The following is a 19,263-nucleotide window of genomic DNA, read 5'->3' as shown; positions in this document are numbered from 1 at the left end:
ACAGCAGTACAGTTTTAAATGTCTGTAACAGGCAGATAAAAAGAGGAGAGAAAAGCTAAACATCTTGGCTACCACTTGGATCTGTGATCCCTTCTGCTCTCACCTCATGCACCATCTCTTTATCCTTATGCCACTGACCACAACCCTGGGGAAGGAGGCTGGGAGGGCCATGCTATCCTTATGTTTGGTGTGGGTTGGGGCTGCTGACCAATGGGTCTCATTTGCTCCTCAGGCTTGGTTTAGGTTTGGCTCTGCCATTTTCTTTTCTCCAGGAGCTATGGTAGCAGTAATTAGGAATCAAGAGGCCTCTGACAGCCAAGTAATAGTAACTAGGACTAAAGTCTGTCAGTGAAATATAAGATTGAGGCATATGATAGCTATGGCTGTTTTTTTGTTTTTTGATTTTTTTCCTGGAGGTTAGAACATATTCTTTTTGAGAAACTCCTTCGATTCCTCCACAGTCTGCCTAATGGCATTTCTCCCTGACTAAAAAGTGTTTCCTCAGATGCTGTTTACTTGGAGAGTAGATAGCCAGGAGGATCTTAAGATCACCTTATACAACCTCTTACATGTTACAGACTGTTAGGTTTCACTGAGTTATCTCTGTACTGAAAGAGTATAATGAGAGAGAAGCAGTAAAGCAGCTCTTAGTCTAAGGATGACTTTGCTCTTGTAAAGCCATTTCTTGTGCTTCTCAAGCTGTTGATTACCTAGGTTGCAAATGGAGTAATAAATCACCTCTACTGTGAAGTGTATCTCCCTTCCCACTTTAGGAAGTCAGGTTAGCACTCCTTATTCACACAAAAGGGACTAGACATGGATAGCTCTGAATGTGGAAACAGCATTGGCAAGATTCATTCCTAAGTCAGGAAAGCAGGTGTATGCTCCTATATGAATAAGAATGGCTGTGATATTGTGTCATCCCCAAAATATTTCCCAATTCATGGGTCCTAGTGTGCCTCCTACCTGTTCCTGAGACTGCCCTGCCCCACGTAGATCAAAGCTCTCCTTTGCAGCTCAGCTGTGCCAGGACATCTGCCACAGGACAATGCCTGTTGTACACAATAGTGTTTCCCAAATGCATGCACCAGCTGGAGGGATGACAGCAAAAATGAACAAAGTCTGTGAGATGGCTTTGCCTGTATTTGTGTGTACAACTTAAGGATGAGTGAAGAAATAAAGTAATATTGCATTGTCACATTCCTGCTGAAAAGGACTTCTCAAGACTTGTTTCTTCAATCTCAGAAGGAATTGGTTTGATTTTTCTCATGTCTGAATTGCAGTTTCTGATTGATGAGCAGTAACAGGTTGAGAAGGGTTATTATTTTTATCATAGAAAACCAGGATTATTTAAAGAACTTGTTAGTTCTGGACAAGTAGAGACACTTAAATCAGGGAATATGTTAGGCTGACATTTAATTATGTAATGAGGAAGGAGAGGAAGCGTACAATAAAACAAAAAAAAATAATTGTAATGTGGTTTATTGAACAAGTAGATTGAAAATGTTATTGGGTTGCACAAAAATAGCAGCACATGATTATTAAGAGTTCATTTCTTTTTTTGCTCACAGATTAGGGACTTTTTCCTTGTTGCTTTTCCAGTACTGAATATCAACAAGGGAAATAACTGTCTGCCTCCCTGCAGCTTTCTGAGGATGTGCTGTTATTGCTTTCTTTTGAGATTCAGCCTGCTTTTCAGCCTGAGATTTTGAGTCTGTAGGTGACATATTCTACTAGTGAAGCATGGAAGTTAATAGAATTCTTAATTAACCTCTGAAAGATTCATTTATTTTGACATTAAATTAGGGAAAGGGCAAGTAGGTAAATGTCTACAACTGTCCAAAAGCTACCGGTGACTGCATAGCTACCATATACTCTGCTGAAATTACAGCTGCAGCAGTGAAGCAAGTGAAATCTTGAAGCAGAGGCAATCAGATGTGAGATGGGATCTCATCCTGTCCTCCTCAAGAGAAATGGAGCTATCCCAGATGTTTTATTTTTGAACCGGCCGTGAACCTTGTCCAATTGTAAGCTGAGGTATTCACAGATTATTTATTGTATTTCTGATTGTGTCTTTCTTGCTCACCCAAGGTGATAGAACCTGATAAATTCAATTTAATTTTACCTTTTTTGTATTGTATAATCTGTCTTTTTTATATGGACTCAGCTGCTTGGTTTCAGGCACCAATGATATTGCAGTGTAATTCTATGTATGCGTGTGTAAATATTCCCCTAAAAGAGCCAAAAATATTACAGTTGGTTTGGAATATTCCCCTCTGCAACTAATGAGAAAAATAAAATATTTCTGTGGTGGATGTGAAAAATAGGCATCATTACCCAGAGCCTTCCATATCTGTCTATGACCTGGGTGCAGTGTCTCGCCCTGCCTGTGCCACAGGGCACTGAGGAGGGAAGGGAGATGCAGCTCTGTGTGCATCCCTCTTCCTCTTGTTTTGTCAGTTATCTGACAGTTATACCTCTTATATTAAGGTGTTGGGGATGGCTGGAGAGGTTAGGTTTTTGCAATAAGAATTTTCCTGATAAGAGGCTTGAAGGATTTCAAATAGAGAACTTTTGTGTACACCAGTATTTGGCCTCTTTGCAATTGCCTGTGCCCTAGCAGCACAACAGAGTCTGTTACCACTGTGTTATACAGTGCTGTGTGTAGGGACACTGGGGCCAGGCTTGAGAAAGCCAAGTGGAGGCACTACAACCTCGGGACAGCTCTCACCCCAACTCACCACCAGTATGAATACCTCCTCCCCAGAATGTCACACAAGGCAAGCAGGATGAATCCCAGATCTACACTAGAGCTGGCCCACATGGTGCTTCTGTAGAGTATCCCAAACAAGGGTCTTCTTGCACCCTCCAGCTGCAACTATTTCAATCCAGGTATAAAATAAAATGGAAAGGTAACACTTGATTAATTAGCAATCAAACAATCTTTGCATCAAACAAAATGTTTAATATAAATCATTATATAAAATACAAATGATTACATTTTAATGACTCAAAGTATAATTTTGTCATAAACCAAAGTACAGAGTAATTATTGAGACAAATGAAAGAGAGTCTTCTTGGTGCTTACTTGAGAAGTGACAGCCCGCATCCAATGTTGGCTAGAGATGCTCCAGTACCTCAGTTTACCAACCCTTGAAGAAATGTATTGGAATAGACACACTGACAGTGTCTGTAGCAACTGGAATTTGGGTTTCTTTACTTGCAGCTGTTTGCAAGCCAAGAACAAGGGATGCTGGCAGTATTACAGATGAGCAGTTTCAGCAATTCCATGAGGCTCAGCTGAAATTGGAAGGGCTGAGTTTGGAGTCTGTTGAAAATCTGGCTCAGCTGAGAGTCCAGGTCTCCACGCCAAGGGAGAGCATCCAACCTACCTGGAGATAGTTGGTAGTATCCTAAAAACATTTCTCAGTTGTTACCATTGTTACTTCGTTTATAAGTTTTCTGGTGCCAGTTGTCCCTCTGATTACTGGTCATTCTCTGGTCCTGCTGCAAGGCTTTCCTGGTCTTGAGCAAGTCTCAAGCAGCACACCTACAGGTCAGACTCCTGCACATTTATGGACAGGAATTATAGAATCATAGAATGGCTCTGGTTGGAAGAAATCTTAAAGTCCATCTGTTCCAACACCCTGCCATTGACAGGGCTGCAAGCCACCAATCAGGCTGCCCAGGGCCCCATCTACTCTGGTTTCTTTAAAGTCCTTCCCCCTTGTACTGTGACTATCCTACTGTGTCTGTCCTCCTGGTTATAAGCTCCCTTCAAGTACTGAAACGCCAAGCTGAGCAAGCCCAAATCCCTCAATCTTTCTTGGGAGAGGTGCTCCAGCCCTCCAACCATCTTTGTGGCCCTCCTCTGGACCCACTCCAACAGCTGCACATCATTCTTGAGCTGGGGGCCCCAGGCCTGGATGCAGCTCTCCAAATGGGGTCTTAAAAGGGCCACTTCCCTTGCCCCACTGTCTACCTCTCTTCTGATGGAGCTCAGGATTCAATTGGCAAACTCAGAATTAAAAAGGGATTGTTTCACTGTGAGCTGAGGTGGTAAGGAAAACATAATTATGGAAGACTTCGGTGACCAGAAAGATGGAGTAGACTCAGTGCCTTTGAGAACTTGGATTTAAACTCATGATGATTCTGGAAAACCAGGATTTAAAAATGGACTTGGTGTTTGAAGGGAATATACCTCTTCAGCACAAGCCACAAAGAAAAGTAATAAGACTTACACCAAGCCTGTTCAACTGTTAGTGGGTTTAAATGCTTAACAACGTATATTTTCACAATTATACAGAATCTACTGTTATCCTTCATTAAAATTAAGTTCAGAATTATATTAATGAAGATGCCAGACGTTCCATAGTTGAATGTCATCAAGCTGAGAAACAGCTCTAATGGGAGCTGAACACGCATAGCACTGTCTTTGAAATCAGGCCAAGAGTGCTCAGACTGCAAGGGATATTTTGCCACATGAACAACATCTTGAGTAATTATTAAAACATTAAAACACACTGCTCTCAGTTAGCCGCTACTGACACTGCGATGCTGATACCACCAGACAGTGGGCCTGGGGTTTTCCTCTGCATTAGGAAACAGGGCTGCCAAGCAAGGTGACCATCCCAAAGACAGCTGCTTCCTACCAACACCCTGCACAGTGTGGCACCCAAGTTGATGCAGGTAGGCAGGTCTGTGGCTTAATCAGCAGGAATGAGGCTACACAAACACTATTGTTCTCCCACATTCAGCTGCTGGATGAGTCTGAAGAGGCCACCGAGCACAAAGAGCAAGCATATTCCTTATCTAAACAATGTTGTACAGACAGAGAGTATTTCCAGAATATCTGATGGTGTCACACAGACATGGATTTGGGTACCACTAGAGCTGAATGTTGGGCATGACAGCATGAAGGGGAATGTGCTAGGTGTGGGAAATGGGGAGTTGCAGCCCAACCCAAAAAACTGCTGGGCTCCAAAGAGGGGAAGGGGAGAGAGAACCTTATCTTTCCACTGCTGATAGAAGTCTGTGGTTGCCATGGGGGGGAAGGAAAGAGGAGGATTTCTTAGCAGCATAATCCGACTCAACCAGGGTTTGGCTTGTGCTGCAAACAGCTGGCTTTCTGCCCAGAACTGAGAATGAACTTTAGAGGATTTCCAGCGAGTGATCCACATCTTCAAAAGCATTCCTCTGGCACAGCAGCATGCTCCACTGGGCCTCGTCTGCAGCCCTGTTAGATGGAAGCTGCTGAGGTGTTCGGAGTGAGCATTAAAAATTAATATTGGCAAAAGGGATAGTTCCCACAAACAGGCATCACCAACCTGAAACATAGTCATTAAGAAGGGAAAAGAAAAAAAGCCAAAGTAATTTCACGTACTACATCTAACTGATTTCCTCGGGGATCACTCCACAGTTTTATCACCGCATTTCCCTGCTTTCTGCAGATGCTCCTCTCACCTCAATGGCTTTGTGTAGGTTTGGTACAAACAGGAAAGTAATGAAAGGAACTTGACGAAAATAAATAGGGAGGAACAATAGGATGGAAAAGATGAAATTTCAAATGTATTTAACTTATGGGAATTAGGATTTGTCTGTGAAATTATGAGGTGATGTACTTCAGATACATAATTGATTTAACAGGTGTCTGAGAATCACAGAATTGTAGGGGTTGGAAGGGACCTCCAGAGATCATGGAGTCCAACCCCCCTGCCAAAGCAGGCTCCCTACACCACGTCACACAGGTAGGCATCCAGGTGGGTCTTGAATATCTCCAGAGAAGGAGACTCCACCACCTCCCTGGGCAGCCTGTTCCAGTGCTCCGTCACCCTCATCAAAGAGAGAGTCTAATTAGAAGTCTAAAATGAAATACTTTTGAATAGAGAGTTTAAAACCTCCTCCTTATTTTCGAGGATACATCTAGTACTTAAGAGGCCCACCTGGAGGTCTCGGTCACACGAAGTGCTCTAGTTCCATGGAGAAGAGCCGCAGAGCTCAACTTTCCAGAGCCGATATTTCCTCCTGGATGCCAGCTCTGAGCCTGGCAGCTGTGTGAGAGCAAGAGGACCTTCCAGAAGCATGTTTTATCTGCGTTTTCCTAATTTACTGGAGTTGACAGGTGCCACGCTGCGTTTTGAGGGGAAAGCACATGATAATCCCTAAGAACTCAGCATCGCGGCAGCAAATGAACACAACGCCGTGTTGCCTAGATGTAGGCAAAAGGAAATTTACCAGGAGAAGAGGTGGCAGCGGGGCAACACCCGCTCCCGACCGGACCATCCTTCAAGTACGAGTGCCCCATCCCAGCTCGGGCCGACGGCCGGGAGCAACCCGGGGGCGCGTGGGAGCCGCGAGCCGAGTGTTGCGGCGCCCCTTTGCGGCCAGGCTGCGGCAGCGCTCCCGGGGGCGGGCAGCGCCGCACGCGGCCGCGGATCCGCACAGGAGCGCCGGGGCGCGCGGGGCGGCGGCGGCGGTAGCGGCAGCGGGTGGAAACAAAGGGGTCGGGGCGGCGCGGCAGCCGGTAGGGAGCGGTTGTGCGGAGGGGGTGTGGGCAGCAGCGGCGGCTGCGGGAGGAGGGTCGCCAAACTGCCGCTGTTCCGTAGAGCGTGAGCGGCACTCGCTGGCGGCGGCAGCCCGCCCCTCGCCGCATGGCAGCTCGCTGAGGGAGGAGCGGGCGAGGGTCCGGCGCTGCCCGGAAGCAGCGGCAGCATCAGCAGCGCCCGCCGCCCCGGCCGGGATGCTCTCCGCTCGCCGCTAAGGCGCAGCCCCGCCGCGATGCTCTCCCCGGAGCGCCACCGCCACCCCCGGCACCCGCCGCCGCCGCAGCCGCCGCCGCCGCCGCACCTCCCGCCGCAGCCCAACCATGTCGTGGCCACCATCGAGAACCTGCCGGCCGAGGGCGGCGGCGCCAGGAGCGGCATCTCCGCGCCCTCCAACGGCGTGCGCCAGCGGATCAGGAAAGTGCTGAACAGGTGAGGCGAGAGGGCCGGGGCCGGGAGAGCCGCGTCCCGGGGCAGCGCGGCCGTGCCCGGGGGAGCTGCGGGGGAGCGGGCGGAGGTAGCGCGGAGCTGCCGCCGGTGCGCGGCGATTGCCCGGAGCCGGGGGAAAAGCGTGCGGAGCGCGGGGGCCGGGCGGTCGGTGTGTGCTGCTGGGCATCGCAAACACAAAGGTACCGAAATCGCAGGATGCCGCGGCGGAACGATGGAACCGTCGTCACGCCGCTACTCTGGGTGCTCTCTTTGCGGGCTGTTCCTTCTGCGTTTGGTCAGGTGTGTGTTGGTACTACCGAGCGGTGTCCATCCGGAGACCAACCGGTTGCGCTTCTTCAGAAGGAGCCCTCGAGCTCTGAAGGGCCGCCCGGAGCCATCGCTGCAGCCCGGCGTGCCCTCTCCGTAATGCATAGAGGGGTGCGTGCACCGAGCGATGTCTTTGTGACCCCGTTAGTTTTGGGTCCGGGTGAGCTACTCGGAAGACCTCAGCTCTTCCACCCGGCTGTACTGGGTTTGGAGATGGAGCTCCCTGATTCTCCCAGGCTTTAAACGTTAGGAGTTTATCAGCGTTACTGTCTTTGTTACAAATATCTGGAGCTGTTTGTCTGATCGCTCGCAGATCAGTACAATTATATGCAATTAATTACCCGTTACCTTTCTAGGAGGACCTCAGAAGCATCGGTGAGGGATGAAATATTTACCCTTTGTTAATCGAACGTTGAAAAATAGTTGAAACAAGAACTCAGACAAACTCAAACATTTTCTCATATGCTCACATTTGCAACTCCCGGTGCGGTACAACCCACTCTGTTCATCTGCCCCATCACTGTGCCAGCCCATCAGTGCTGTGCAGTGGCAGAACCGTGCAGTCCTTCTGCAGGGCTGCCCCGAGGCACCTGTCAGACTTAGGATGTGGCACTGGGGCAGGAAGCTCTTGGGGCAATAGGAGGTGGGTGAAGGTGTGTAGGGGGACTTAGTACAGCAATGGTGGTGATCTTGTGGAGCTTCCCACTGCATGGCTGGGGGTGTTGGGTTGACACAAGGAGTTCAAAGACTTCTCGTGCTCATGTATGTTAGATATGACTTTCAGCTGTATATCATGAGTATGGTCAGTGTTTGTTGGCATATATATGTTATTGAAAAGATGGCATCTAGATTTTTTTGAAGGGAGGGAAGAATAGAAATGGGCTCTGATGGCTGAAGTTTGTCTATATTCTGACCGTTTCATGACCCAGACCTCCCACTGCCCCAAGGAGCACCCTGTGGGCAGCAGCCCCATCACTTCTTGGCAATCATGTGCTTTTCCTGTCTGAAATGGAGCAATTTTTTCCAAATGCACGGGAGAAAGAAAACTTGTTCTCATGGAGTACTAAGGCAGCCTTTCCTTTGTTTAAGAGAATCCTTAGCCCATTCCAAAACCTCTGCAAAAGGAAATCTGCCTGAGTTCCTTTACAAACCCCTACTCAGAGAGAAATGAAGGAACTAAGGATTCTGCACCATGTAATGACATGGATTTTCTACAGTATTTCTGTTGATACAGTGAAATGAAACATGACACAGTTTATGCTTTCATCTTCCATGAACACAATAGCATGCAAACATGTAAGGAGAAAGGAAGAAATATTGTAATGCACACACAAAGAGGGTTATTAGGGCCTGTAGTGATAGCTGAATGGATAATTGCTTTTAACTGAGAGGGGTTACTTAGGCTTGGTGTTAGGAAGAAATTTTTTTCTTGGAGGGCAGTGAGGCACTGGCACAGCTGCCCAGAGAAACTGTGGGTGCCCCATCTCCAGTGGTACTCAAGGCCAATTTGGATGGAGCCCTGGGTAGCTGAGCTGGGGGGTGGGAGCCCTGCCTATGGTGGAACTGGGAGGTGCTTTGAGGTCCCTTCCCACCCAAACAATTTTGATTCTAGGTAGATGCCCATCTCAAACCAAGTTTTGGATTTTGCAGTTAGAGTTGCTCTGCTGGTAGCACCTTTACCATGCTGCCTGTAGTTTGTGAGTACCATTTGCTTGAGAACTGTTTTTGGAAGTTTGCTGACTGACTCCTTCAGTTGAGCTAATGTGCTCCTGTTTTCTGGTAATGGGGATGTTCCGAAGACCAACAAACAACATAACAGGTTGAGGACAGCTGGGGTCACCAGAAACCTATTTGCAATTGTTACGGTCAGAGAGGAAGCAGTGGGAGAATAAGGTAGACACTGACAGAAGCTGAGGACTGTTTCTCTCCTGCTAGGTAGCAGAAGTTTAGTTGCCTGGGCTTTGGGTGCCTTCCACAGCTTCTCTTAAAATTACTTATCAAGTTTTGGAAACACTTAGCTTCATCTTCCAGACTCTGCTCCCTGTTGGCTCAGTGGTCCCAGTGTAACAGAGAAACCCTGGAAGAATCCCTTAGGAGTGCCTGAGAAGGAGGTACTTCATGGAGGGCAGCATTGGTTGACTTCAAAAGTGTGGTTCAGTAATTGGAGAAAATGCTGGTCAGAGCTGAAGACCAAAGTGAAACAAAATTGAAGGGTCAGAATCAAGGAGAGCTGGAGATGCCAAGTAGGATTTACTGGAATAGTTTGGAAATCAATTCTGAGCTGGTGGTAATGGTGAGAAGGTGCTATGTTCTGAAGGAGCTGTTAGCCTTGACGCCTGAGAGGATGGCTGAATGGACATTTCATTAAGGGGGAACTATGTTGATTACATCTCAAAAATACATCCCCAGACATCTGACTCACACCCATGGTCTGTGAATCCTTGCTGCCCTATACCTTTCTGGTGGTATTTGCTCAGCAGCTGTCCTTGACTGACTCTATGCTGATATGTCATAGGGGATGAAAGAAATTATTCCGGCTGTCCACTTGCTTGTTTCCCCACTGCTTCTGGGAAACCAGAATTGGACTCCACCAACCCATCTGCTTGTGGAAGGCCACCTAATGAGTAGTGACTCACCTGTCCCATGTTGCCTCCCACCTTCAACAGGAAGCAAGAAAAAAGGGAAAAAAAATGCTGAATCATAATGCAACAGGTTGCTAAATGGTCTCTTGGGGGATTCTTACAAATTATTTATCTGAATGAGAGTCCAAAATGAGGTAACTGCCTTTAGGTGAACGCTCTGTAGTCCTACGCACAAGGATAAGGAATGAAGATAAAGTTCTTGCAAGAAAATGAATGAATGTCTTTAGATACTGTGATGCCCATGCCCCCACTATTGAATTACTGGTTGTCACAGGCATAATTCTGGGCTTCTGCCTCTTAGTACATTCATGAGGAGTAGTGCCATAAAGTTGAACTGTGGCTTATCTCATTGTTTCAAGGATGTCTTTGCATGCATGTTCTTGCAGTTTGTAAATGGTGCCTTGCAGCTTTCAGAAGTTTCCTCAAATCATATCAGGATTAGGGGCATCGTCAGTTTGCTGTCTGATAATAGCAGGAGCACGATCACAGACCCATGTCACCTTTTCAGTGGCTTTGTGGTGGGTATATTCTCTGCTCTTAGGAATGGTGAGAGCTTTCTTTGTAACAGTGCGAGTCTCTCTACTCTGTCCATTTATTCACTCTGCCCATTTATTCACTCTCAGATAAATTTTGGCCCTGGGCATAAACCAGTGTAGGTCTAATTAACGCTATGTTTTATAGAAGAAGTAGGAAAAAATAGTGCTGCTAATAAATATAATTCATTAAGCTAGGCAGTGATTTATTTTATTATTAAAATGAACAAAATGCAATGAGTAAAAGCAGTTTAGATACCAATTGATTCTTCTCATCAGAAAGCCCAGGTGTTCACGTACAATCTGCCTTTTTAGTATCTTGCAGAATCAATTCATCCTTTGTAATGGAGCTGAGGAAGGATTTGGCCCAGTAGCTGACTAACTTGCAGCTTGAACTGTTTGTAAGTCTATTAACTCCTCGGAGATGAGAGCTGTTTAAATTACACTGCAAGTTGTAAAGGCTGTAACCCAGTGATTTTTTTTCTTCTAATAGTGCATATGCACATAGTAAACCTGATAGAGTTTATGTACTAAAAAAATGAAATGGTGGCAGTATCTTTCATTGCCCAAAGCAGTACCATCTTTCAGTTGACTGATCAGGGTGGCGAACAAACCAAATAATTTATGGCATTTTCTCCTTAATGAAAAGCAAGTCAAAGATCAAAACTATCATTTGTGGAATTTCAGAAAGAGTGAGTATTCATAACCTTCAGTTGCTTCGCTTTCTTCTTCAATCTAAGAAGGGCTGGCTTCCTTAGGGAATTCTGTTCTTAAAGAGTACAAATACCTCTCAGAGTCTGCCCAGAATAACAGTAGCTGTAGAAGAAAATCTGAGCCCATTCAGACAGCTGTAGCTCTCCTTTTAGGTGAAAATATTTATACCGTTTTGAAGTGAGTCAAAGAAAATGAGTTCAGAGCACAGGCAAAGCAACTAGGTTTTCTTTCTTGTACCTGTCATTTTTATTCTTTTTGTTGGGGTTGGGGGTGGGAGGTCATGTCTGCCCTTGGAAAAGCACCCTTTAAGAGCAGAACAGTGTAAAATCCAACCAGTAAAATGTTGTTCGCTGTTCCTTTTCTCATTAGTCCATTTGTAATAACCACTTTGAAAGCAAGAGGCCTCCATGGGTTAGCTGTGTTCCCAATAATTTGGATGCATAAGGGAAATACCTGTGAAATCAGATGAAATGATGCTTTTCACCTTCCCCAAACAATTTATTTCTGTGAAAGCATGCTTATTTGCATGCCACAGCGCTCTTTTAAGATGCTTTGATTTAGGAGTGAAGACAAGATAAAGCTTTCAGACTGCTGCTGTAGCAGGTGCTGGAAGTCTGTCCAAGTACAGGACCAAGTGTCTGAGCATGGTTTTATGGTTAATGTCCCCCAGCTCTGTTCTCTTTGCTTTTCTTTTGTTCCTGGGAATTGGTGCCTAACGAGATACGAGCCTTGTCAGTCCATTCCTGAAATGGGAATTGTTTGAAGCATGGGGACTGAATGCAGCAAACACTCTTTCAAATGAAATCAGAAGCCCACATGATGATTGGGAAGAGACTTTTCTTAGGAGGGGCAATTTGGCAAGGTGAACTACACGAGTTTCATCCATCAACCTCTGGTGTTTGGAATGCCTGTGCTTACCGGGTGCCTGTTGGTGAGTGGGAATTTTTGACACTGTCTGTGCTGCGGGCTTTAGGAGGGGGTTACTGCCTCTTGAACCAGAGGGGTTTCAAAAGAGCAGCGCTGTAAATGGCTCCATAGAGAGAGCTGGAGAAATGGACAGAGTGGCTCTTATGGGATGGACAGAGTAGCTTTAATGTGCTAATGAGGGGAAGGCCAGATGCCAGCAATGATCAGAAGGGTTCTTTGTGGCTCCCTCTCCTTTGGGATGGCTGGAGTCTCTGTCCTTATCGCTACTGTTTCTGCTGGCGTGGGGAAACACTGGGGCTATTACTGAGGTGTTCTCTTCCTTTAAGTCAGCAGATAGCCTTCCAAATCAGCACTTGAATACTGATTAGGGCTAATTACCAAGAAAGCAGAGGAAAATGAACTTGCTGAAGAACCTTGAGTTTAAAAAAAAACCTGCAAAAAATCACCTCCTCAAAGCCAAAGAGAAAACCCATGCTCGACTGGTTGGGAGCTGAGCTTGAGCTCAGCTGGAATCGCTTCTTGCAGGAATTGTATAGGGACTCATAAATTGCTATGACTGTAAAGTGTGCAAGTGTGAGGGGTTGTGAAATTCATGTAGTGAGCCACCTGATCTACCTGTCTCTGCTTATTTATGTCAGTCATCTGTCCTTACAGGACTTTATTTTCTTCCTGAAAATATGCTGGTTTTGAAGCTTGTCTTTCAGCTTTCTCTGACTTAGTTTCTCTCATGCTTTAAGAAAGCGTTGTTTCAATACATATTCTTTTCCCACCACTTTTTCTCAGAGGCACCTAAAGATTTCCAGCATTAGGAGGATGATGCTGGAGCTCACCATAAAGACCCATTCTCAAATGACATGATTCCCCTATTAAATATAGTGGCACTTACTAAGCCAGCCTTCTGTCTGTGGCAGAGGCAGTCATCTCAGATTCTTGTTAGTGTGGGGGTCCATTGGTTCCTTAGTCTGGCTTTCCCTGTAGAGATGTGGGAAGCCATGTTCCATTTTTGGACAGGTCTGAGCTGAGGCAGTGCATGGTGGCACACAGAAGCTTTAGGTCTGGATGGAGAGTCCTCTACCTAGCTGTAATTTTTATGCAATGTAAATGAGTCAAAACCTTGGAAAGAAGGATGAGATTTTCTCAAGGCTGCATGTGCACAAAACTTTCTTTTGTCCAGACTACATTATTTGGACAAAGAGCAAGCAAGACTTCATGGTAATGGTGATGGGAATACTTATGCAGGATACCAGGCTTGACTCCATTTTGCCTCATCCCTGAGGGCTGCAGTGTACACCTGAATGGTGAAGTTAGCTTTGGATGAAGGTTCTTTTCTTGGCACAAAATGGGGAAAGTTTTAAAGTTTGGAACCAGTAGAGGCTTTTTTGCCCAGCTCATCTCCCTAGGTGTTTCAGACTTCAAGGTGTTCATTTACTAAAGCACTTTATGCTTGAAACAGATTGCTGCATCTTTAATACAGATAAATGAGGTAATTTTTGTCCAGTAGCAAGACCATAATTATTACCTCCAGAGCCCTAATGTTAACTGCAACCTGTAAGCCCATATTAGCTGATAACAGAACAAAGCCAAAATCTGAAGCACTTATATTGATGGTTATTAGTTTACTTCGCCCTCTCTGGCCCCCATTTGTCAAAGAAAACATTGATGTGTGTCCAGAAGCGATTTTACAACATTTTATTAGGCTGAGTGCATTTTAGAATGGTGCTGTTTCTGTACTGCATTTGTTCTCATTACCTTGTCTCATCTTGCACGTTTGGTGTGCAGCTGCCAATGGTGAGGGCAGATACCTGGGTTGTGCTCCCTGCTCAGGTGCCCCTTCATTCAGCTCATTTCAGGATAAGGGTTTCCAGCAGCGAGCTCTTCTGCTCCACTGCTGTCTCTCTCCTGCCTAACAATTAAATTCCAATCCTTTTTGTACTACTGGGCTCAGAACTGCCAGCTCAAGTCCTTTCAGCCAGAAAGAGAGTTTGTGGGCTGAAGGAGTTTGTGGCTACAAGGTGAAGGTGAGGTAGATATTTCTTCCTTTATTTGCTAAAAGGATGTAGCAGTCTCATTGAAAAAGTAGCTTCAGAGTTGTGAATCACAGACAGGAGGCATGAGGTTAGTCTTGGACTAGCCATAGCCTAATGCTGCAGGAGGGGCAAGGGGTAAGCTGTACACAGCCCTGTGCTTTCTGTTCTTTACCCAGATTTGGATCCACTTGCATTACCCACCTGGGTGCTACTGCTACTGTTTTAGGATGCAGTGGCTCTATGCTGTCCCTAGTCTTGGGATGATAAGTGCTGGAAAATATTTGATAAAATTAAATGAATGATCATTCTAAGCCCAGGTGTTTGGGGGAATTAAAATATCTCTGTGTTTACCATGGCTTCTGTAGCCTGATTTGGGCCATTTACCTCCTGAAATCTCTTCTTACTAGAATCTGAGAGTCATAATGAGACATGCCAAGTGTTGCTTCTCCTTTTCTCTTACTGCCACAGATGCAATATGCTTTTGATTATGCTTTTTAACTCCCCACAGCCAGTGTATTCAGGTCTGTAGGGACTGTCTTGGGTAGACTGAAAGTGAACAAGGACAGCAAATACCAAGTAGGCTCTGAAGAGCTGAGCACAGAGCTGGAAAATGTCTTAACGGATGTGGGATTTGATACTTGAAGGAAATAAAACTTTAATATTGTAGATACAATTTTCAACAGTCTAGGAATGAGGTTTAAGTACTGTCAGGCAGAAAAAGCTGACAACCTTCACCTAACTTGATAGGGAAATCTGGCATCTGCAAAGCAGTTTTTCTGTGCAGCCTTGTTGTGCTGAGGGATTTAATGTTTACAGGTGAGCCTCTCTTCTGTGTTTTCAGTTTGGCCACTTGTTAGCTTATCCTTCTTCAAGAAGTTTCAGTCTCTCTGTCTCCACAAAATTACTACCTCAGTAGTGGCAAATAGATCAGATTGGAGTGCATCCTGAGCTATGCAGGGAACTTCCTGACACATACTGCTAGGGATGCCTTGTAGAAAAAACAGGTGTTTTTCAGGGATTGCCATTTGCAGAAGTCAGGTTCAGTTCTTTCAGTAGTGGACAAAATCTGTGTGTGGCCCTGGATACCTTGCTCTTTTGCCTCCTTTTGAGGTTCTTCTACCAAAGCTGCTTTACTTCCATTTAGGACTCAACAGCGTTTTTCTTTTATTTCTTTTTGACAGTATAGTTGAAGTGTTTTTTTGAGTCTGGCTTGCCATATCTTTGAAGAGATACAGTAGAATGCAGATGTCAGTAGACAGTTTGGGGTCTAGAAGCAGGAAATCATGGTGGTGTGACAGTTGTAGAATGTGTGTGAAAGTACTATTCCCTTGTATTGAAAAGGAAAGTTCAGGTTTTCTGTCATTTAAACAAAAAGATGATAGCCTGCCAAAGCAACAGACAAGTGGTTGAATGCACTCAAGTTATTGGGCAGGTTGGCCAAAGTGAGTGTGATCATGGGAAGGTTGGTAGAACTGGAAGAATTATGTTGCATTTCCAAGAAAAGTCTCTGGGATTCAGAGTTTCTTCTGCTCTAAAGAGATTGCTTATGTTAAAGACATTAAGTAATTCCCAAATAATTTACTTGGAAGAGGGGCTGCATGTCTGTGTGGGAAAGCAAGTGAGATCTTTTAAAGATGAATTACAAAAGGTAACCAATTTAACATCCTGTTACAAACGAATAAATTCTAGCACATTCCAGCTCATAGAATGGTTTCTGTTAAATTTGACATCTGAATGTGTTCATTCTTATCGATTTAGTAACTATTGCCATGTTAATAGAACTTATTATTACTCAGCTAGATTAATATATTAGATTCATTCCCATACTTTTACAACCCATGGATGTATTGAGACACGTGCCCACAGAATCAATACCAATTTCTTTTCACATTTGTGAATGCTCTTTCTCCATCCAGAATACTGCTACACTTGAGAGTATTTAGCAGCAGTTTATTCTGAGGTATACACACTGTCTGACAGTTTCAAATTTGTCTTTTTTTCTTAATCCTTCAATGATTTGTTCTTTTTCTTCATGTATCTGTGGGCTCTGTTTCCTTGCATGAAGTACTACCAAAATCGTGACTACACTCTGCTGAGTGGGACTATTTGGGAAGTTGTGCTTGAAAGATCTGGGCTCTAAGACCATACCTTTGAGATGCCTATTGGCTGCCTTTCTGCATAGCAGGTCCAAAGTGAGAGAGGAAACAAAGATACAGATTTAACTTCCTGCCAAATATCCTATGTTTACATGTTTTCCTTAGAGGAGCAGTCATGTGTGCATTTGTCTTTCAGGAGCAGTGGTGTTTGAGAAGCAATAGCATGTGGTTTTGCAGAGACTGGCCCAAATAAATAACTCATACAAGGCAAGAAGGGAAAGAGTATTGTTTATTTTCTTATTTTGCTGTTTCTGGAGTAGCAATGTGAGATGGGAAACAGAAAGGGAAAAATATCCAACACATACATACATATGATGCAGTTGGAAGTGTGGTAGTGTTGGAATTAGAAAGCTTGGGTGATGCCTTATGCCTGCTGACACTGTGGGATTTGGGACTGAAGGTACAGCATAATGATTTATATCATGTTCACTGTGTTTGACCAAAAGGTGATGGAGAGCTGGTAGCAAATAGCAGCTCAACCAGCTGTTTGCATGTATGGGCAGGGAGAGGTGGGCTTTTGTCTTTTCTGCTTGCAGGAAAAGTTGCATCAGGTCTTGAGGGGGAATTCTGCCTTCTGCGAGACTCAGTGAGAAGCTACATACAGCAGCTGCTGATTTACCATCCAGAATTGGGCACCAGTTCTATTTTTTTTCGGCCTTGGGCAAATCTCTCAACCTCTCTAGGTCTGGTTCAGCATCTGTAAAATGAGGATACTTAAACTTAACTACCTGGAAGAGCTGTTGATTAGTTAATGCTTCTAAAATATTGTACAGTGCTATAAAACCCCGAGTAAATGCTCCAGAGCATTCAGAAGCGGCTAAGCTGCAGTTCCCATTGTGCATCTCTGACACTTTACAGGCAGACTTTGCCTAGAAAACAAAATGACCCATGCATGTGGCCTGTGGAAGATTTGAGAGATGAAGGGGTGGCTTCTCAGAGGCAGCCAGTGCTCCTGAGCAATTGCCAGACAGAGGACAAAGTTAGGGCCTGCAGAGAAGCCCAGCCTGGTGCACCAGCCAGCACCAGCTGGGGCTGTCATAGAGTACCATGCTCCCTGCTCCTCTCCCAACTGCACACTCTTACCCTCTTGCCCTTTCTCATCCCAGTCATCTGGTAAGAAGTTGGTCCCAGCAGAAGTTTGCCACGCTGTGCACTGCGCTGCTTGCAGACCTCTGCTGTGACTGGGAAGGAGTCTCAGGATGGAGTTGAGCCTGCAGTCCTTCCTGAGAGTGGCACCTTTCCACTATTGTGTGTAGTGCAAGTATAATATGGCTTTATATGAACTGTGTATGCACATACATGTATTGATTTGGTTTCACAGGAGACTGTAAAAAGCTAGGGTGGGGGAAGGGCATCACTTAATTTCCTGATTGCCTGCTCCCTAGCGAGCACTCCTAAGAAACGGGATGTTCCATCCCTTAATTCAGGGACTGGAGGATAGAGTGGAGTCTTGGACAAACAGAGAAACTTTGAGTTTCAGCAAGAGCAAGTGTAGAGTCCTACACCTGGGAAGCAATAACTGCGTGCATCAGTGCAGGCAAAGGGCTGTAAAGGAGCTCTGCAGAGAAGAACCTGGGTGTCCTGGTGGACAGTGGCCATGAGCCAGCAGTGTGCCCTTGTGTCTGAGAAGACCAGTGGTATTCTAGGGCACAATAAAAGAGCATAGCCAGTAGGTTGAGGGAGGCGATCTTCCTCCTCTACTCTGCCTTCATGAGGCTACATCTGGAGTACTGTGTCCAGTTCTGAGCTCCCCAATTCAAAAAAGACAGGGATCTTCTAGAGAGAGCTTAGCGGAGGGCTGCAGAGATTATTAGGGACTTAGAGCATCTCCATTTTGAGGAAAGGCTGAGAGACCTGGCGCTTGTTCAGCCTGGAGAAGACTGAGAGGGGATCTTGTAACAGTTTATAAATATCTAATGGGTAAGAGTCAAGTGGTTTGGCCAGGATCTTTTCAAAAGTGCCTAGTGAAAGAACAAAGAGCAATGGACACAATATGGAACATTGGAAGTTGCCATAAAAATGAGAAAAAAGCTCTTAACTTTGAAGGTGTCAGAGGCCTGGAACAAACTGCCCGGAGAGACTGTGGAGTCTCTTTCTCTGGAGAGATTAAAAACTCACCTAGACACTTTCCTGTGTGACCTACTGTAGAGAACCTGCTTTAGCAGGGGTTAGGACTAGATGATCTCCAGAGGTCCTTTCCAGCCGCTATTCTGTAATTTATGACTCACTTCTGTCTCTCTGGAAATGTGTGCAGTAATTTTTCTCCTGCTGATGATTAGAAAAAATAACAGTTGATCAGTGGCTGCAGAACTGTTTTATTCCATTGGCTGTAATGGCATGTGCTGTGTTATAGCATTCTTCTATACTGAGCGCTGTGAATAGCCAGTTGTGTTTGGCTGATGTGACTTTGGAGGCCTATTGTTGCTCTCTGGCCTCTGTTTCTTTTCTGTTGCTCCCCAGAGCCAACAACCATGTGCTTTCTTTCCCAAAAGCCTTTCCTCTGATGGAGTGATCTTACCAGCAGTCCCATGGCTTAAGTTACAGGTAGAATTTTTTAAGAACGTCTACCAATTTGTTTACCTCTGGGAGCAGTCACAGCAGCATTTCTGGGAATACAGATCTCAGCAGCAAGGAAGACAACTTGCAGCAAGTGTTCTCTATTACTCCCATTTCCTGAACTCATTCTGTATCCTAGCATGCTGTTATAGTTTCACTTGTCAGGATTGCTGTGGAAAGGTGCTGCACCATTCCTCTCTATTGCTGCTCAGGTAAAGCTGTTGTGTTTGCAGCACCAAATGCACAGGCAAGCAGAGCTAGGGGTGAAAACTGGTCTTGTCAAAGGTAATAGGTATAAAATAGTGGGCTTGTATTCTGCTCCTGAAGAGAAGAAAAGAATTAACATGTCCAGATAGGAAACATATCCATTACTCAGTTCTTCATTCTGACTCTACTGAAAAAATAGGAAA

General features: G+C 45.2%; 1 protein-coding gene across 1 annotated transcript in view; it reads left to right on the top strand.

The window, feature by feature from the left end:
• The first annotated feature begins 6,477 nt into the window (after positions 1-6,477).
• Positions 6,478-19,263, top strand: part of SLC35F1 (solute carrier family 35 member F1) — a 215,288-nt gene continuing 202,502 nt past the window's right edge. Inside the window, exon 1 of the mRNA XM_015858777.2 lies at positions 6,478-6,974. Within this exon, the coding sequence (XP_015714263.1) occupies positions 6,778-6,974 (197 nt within the window). The 5' untranslated portion in view covers positions 6,478-6,777. The remainder of the gene's footprint in view (positions 6,975-19,263) is intronic.

Source organism: Coturnix japonica, chromosome 3 (genome assembly GCF_001577835.2).
Source record: "Coturnix japonica isolate 7356 chromosome 3, Coturnix japonica 2.1, whole genome shotgun sequence".
NCBI lineage: Eukaryota > Metazoa > Chordata > Aves > Galliformes > Phasianidae > Coturnix > Coturnix japonica.
Note: the sequence above shows the minus strand (reverse complement) of the source record. Positions and strands in the feature narration are given on the sequence as shown.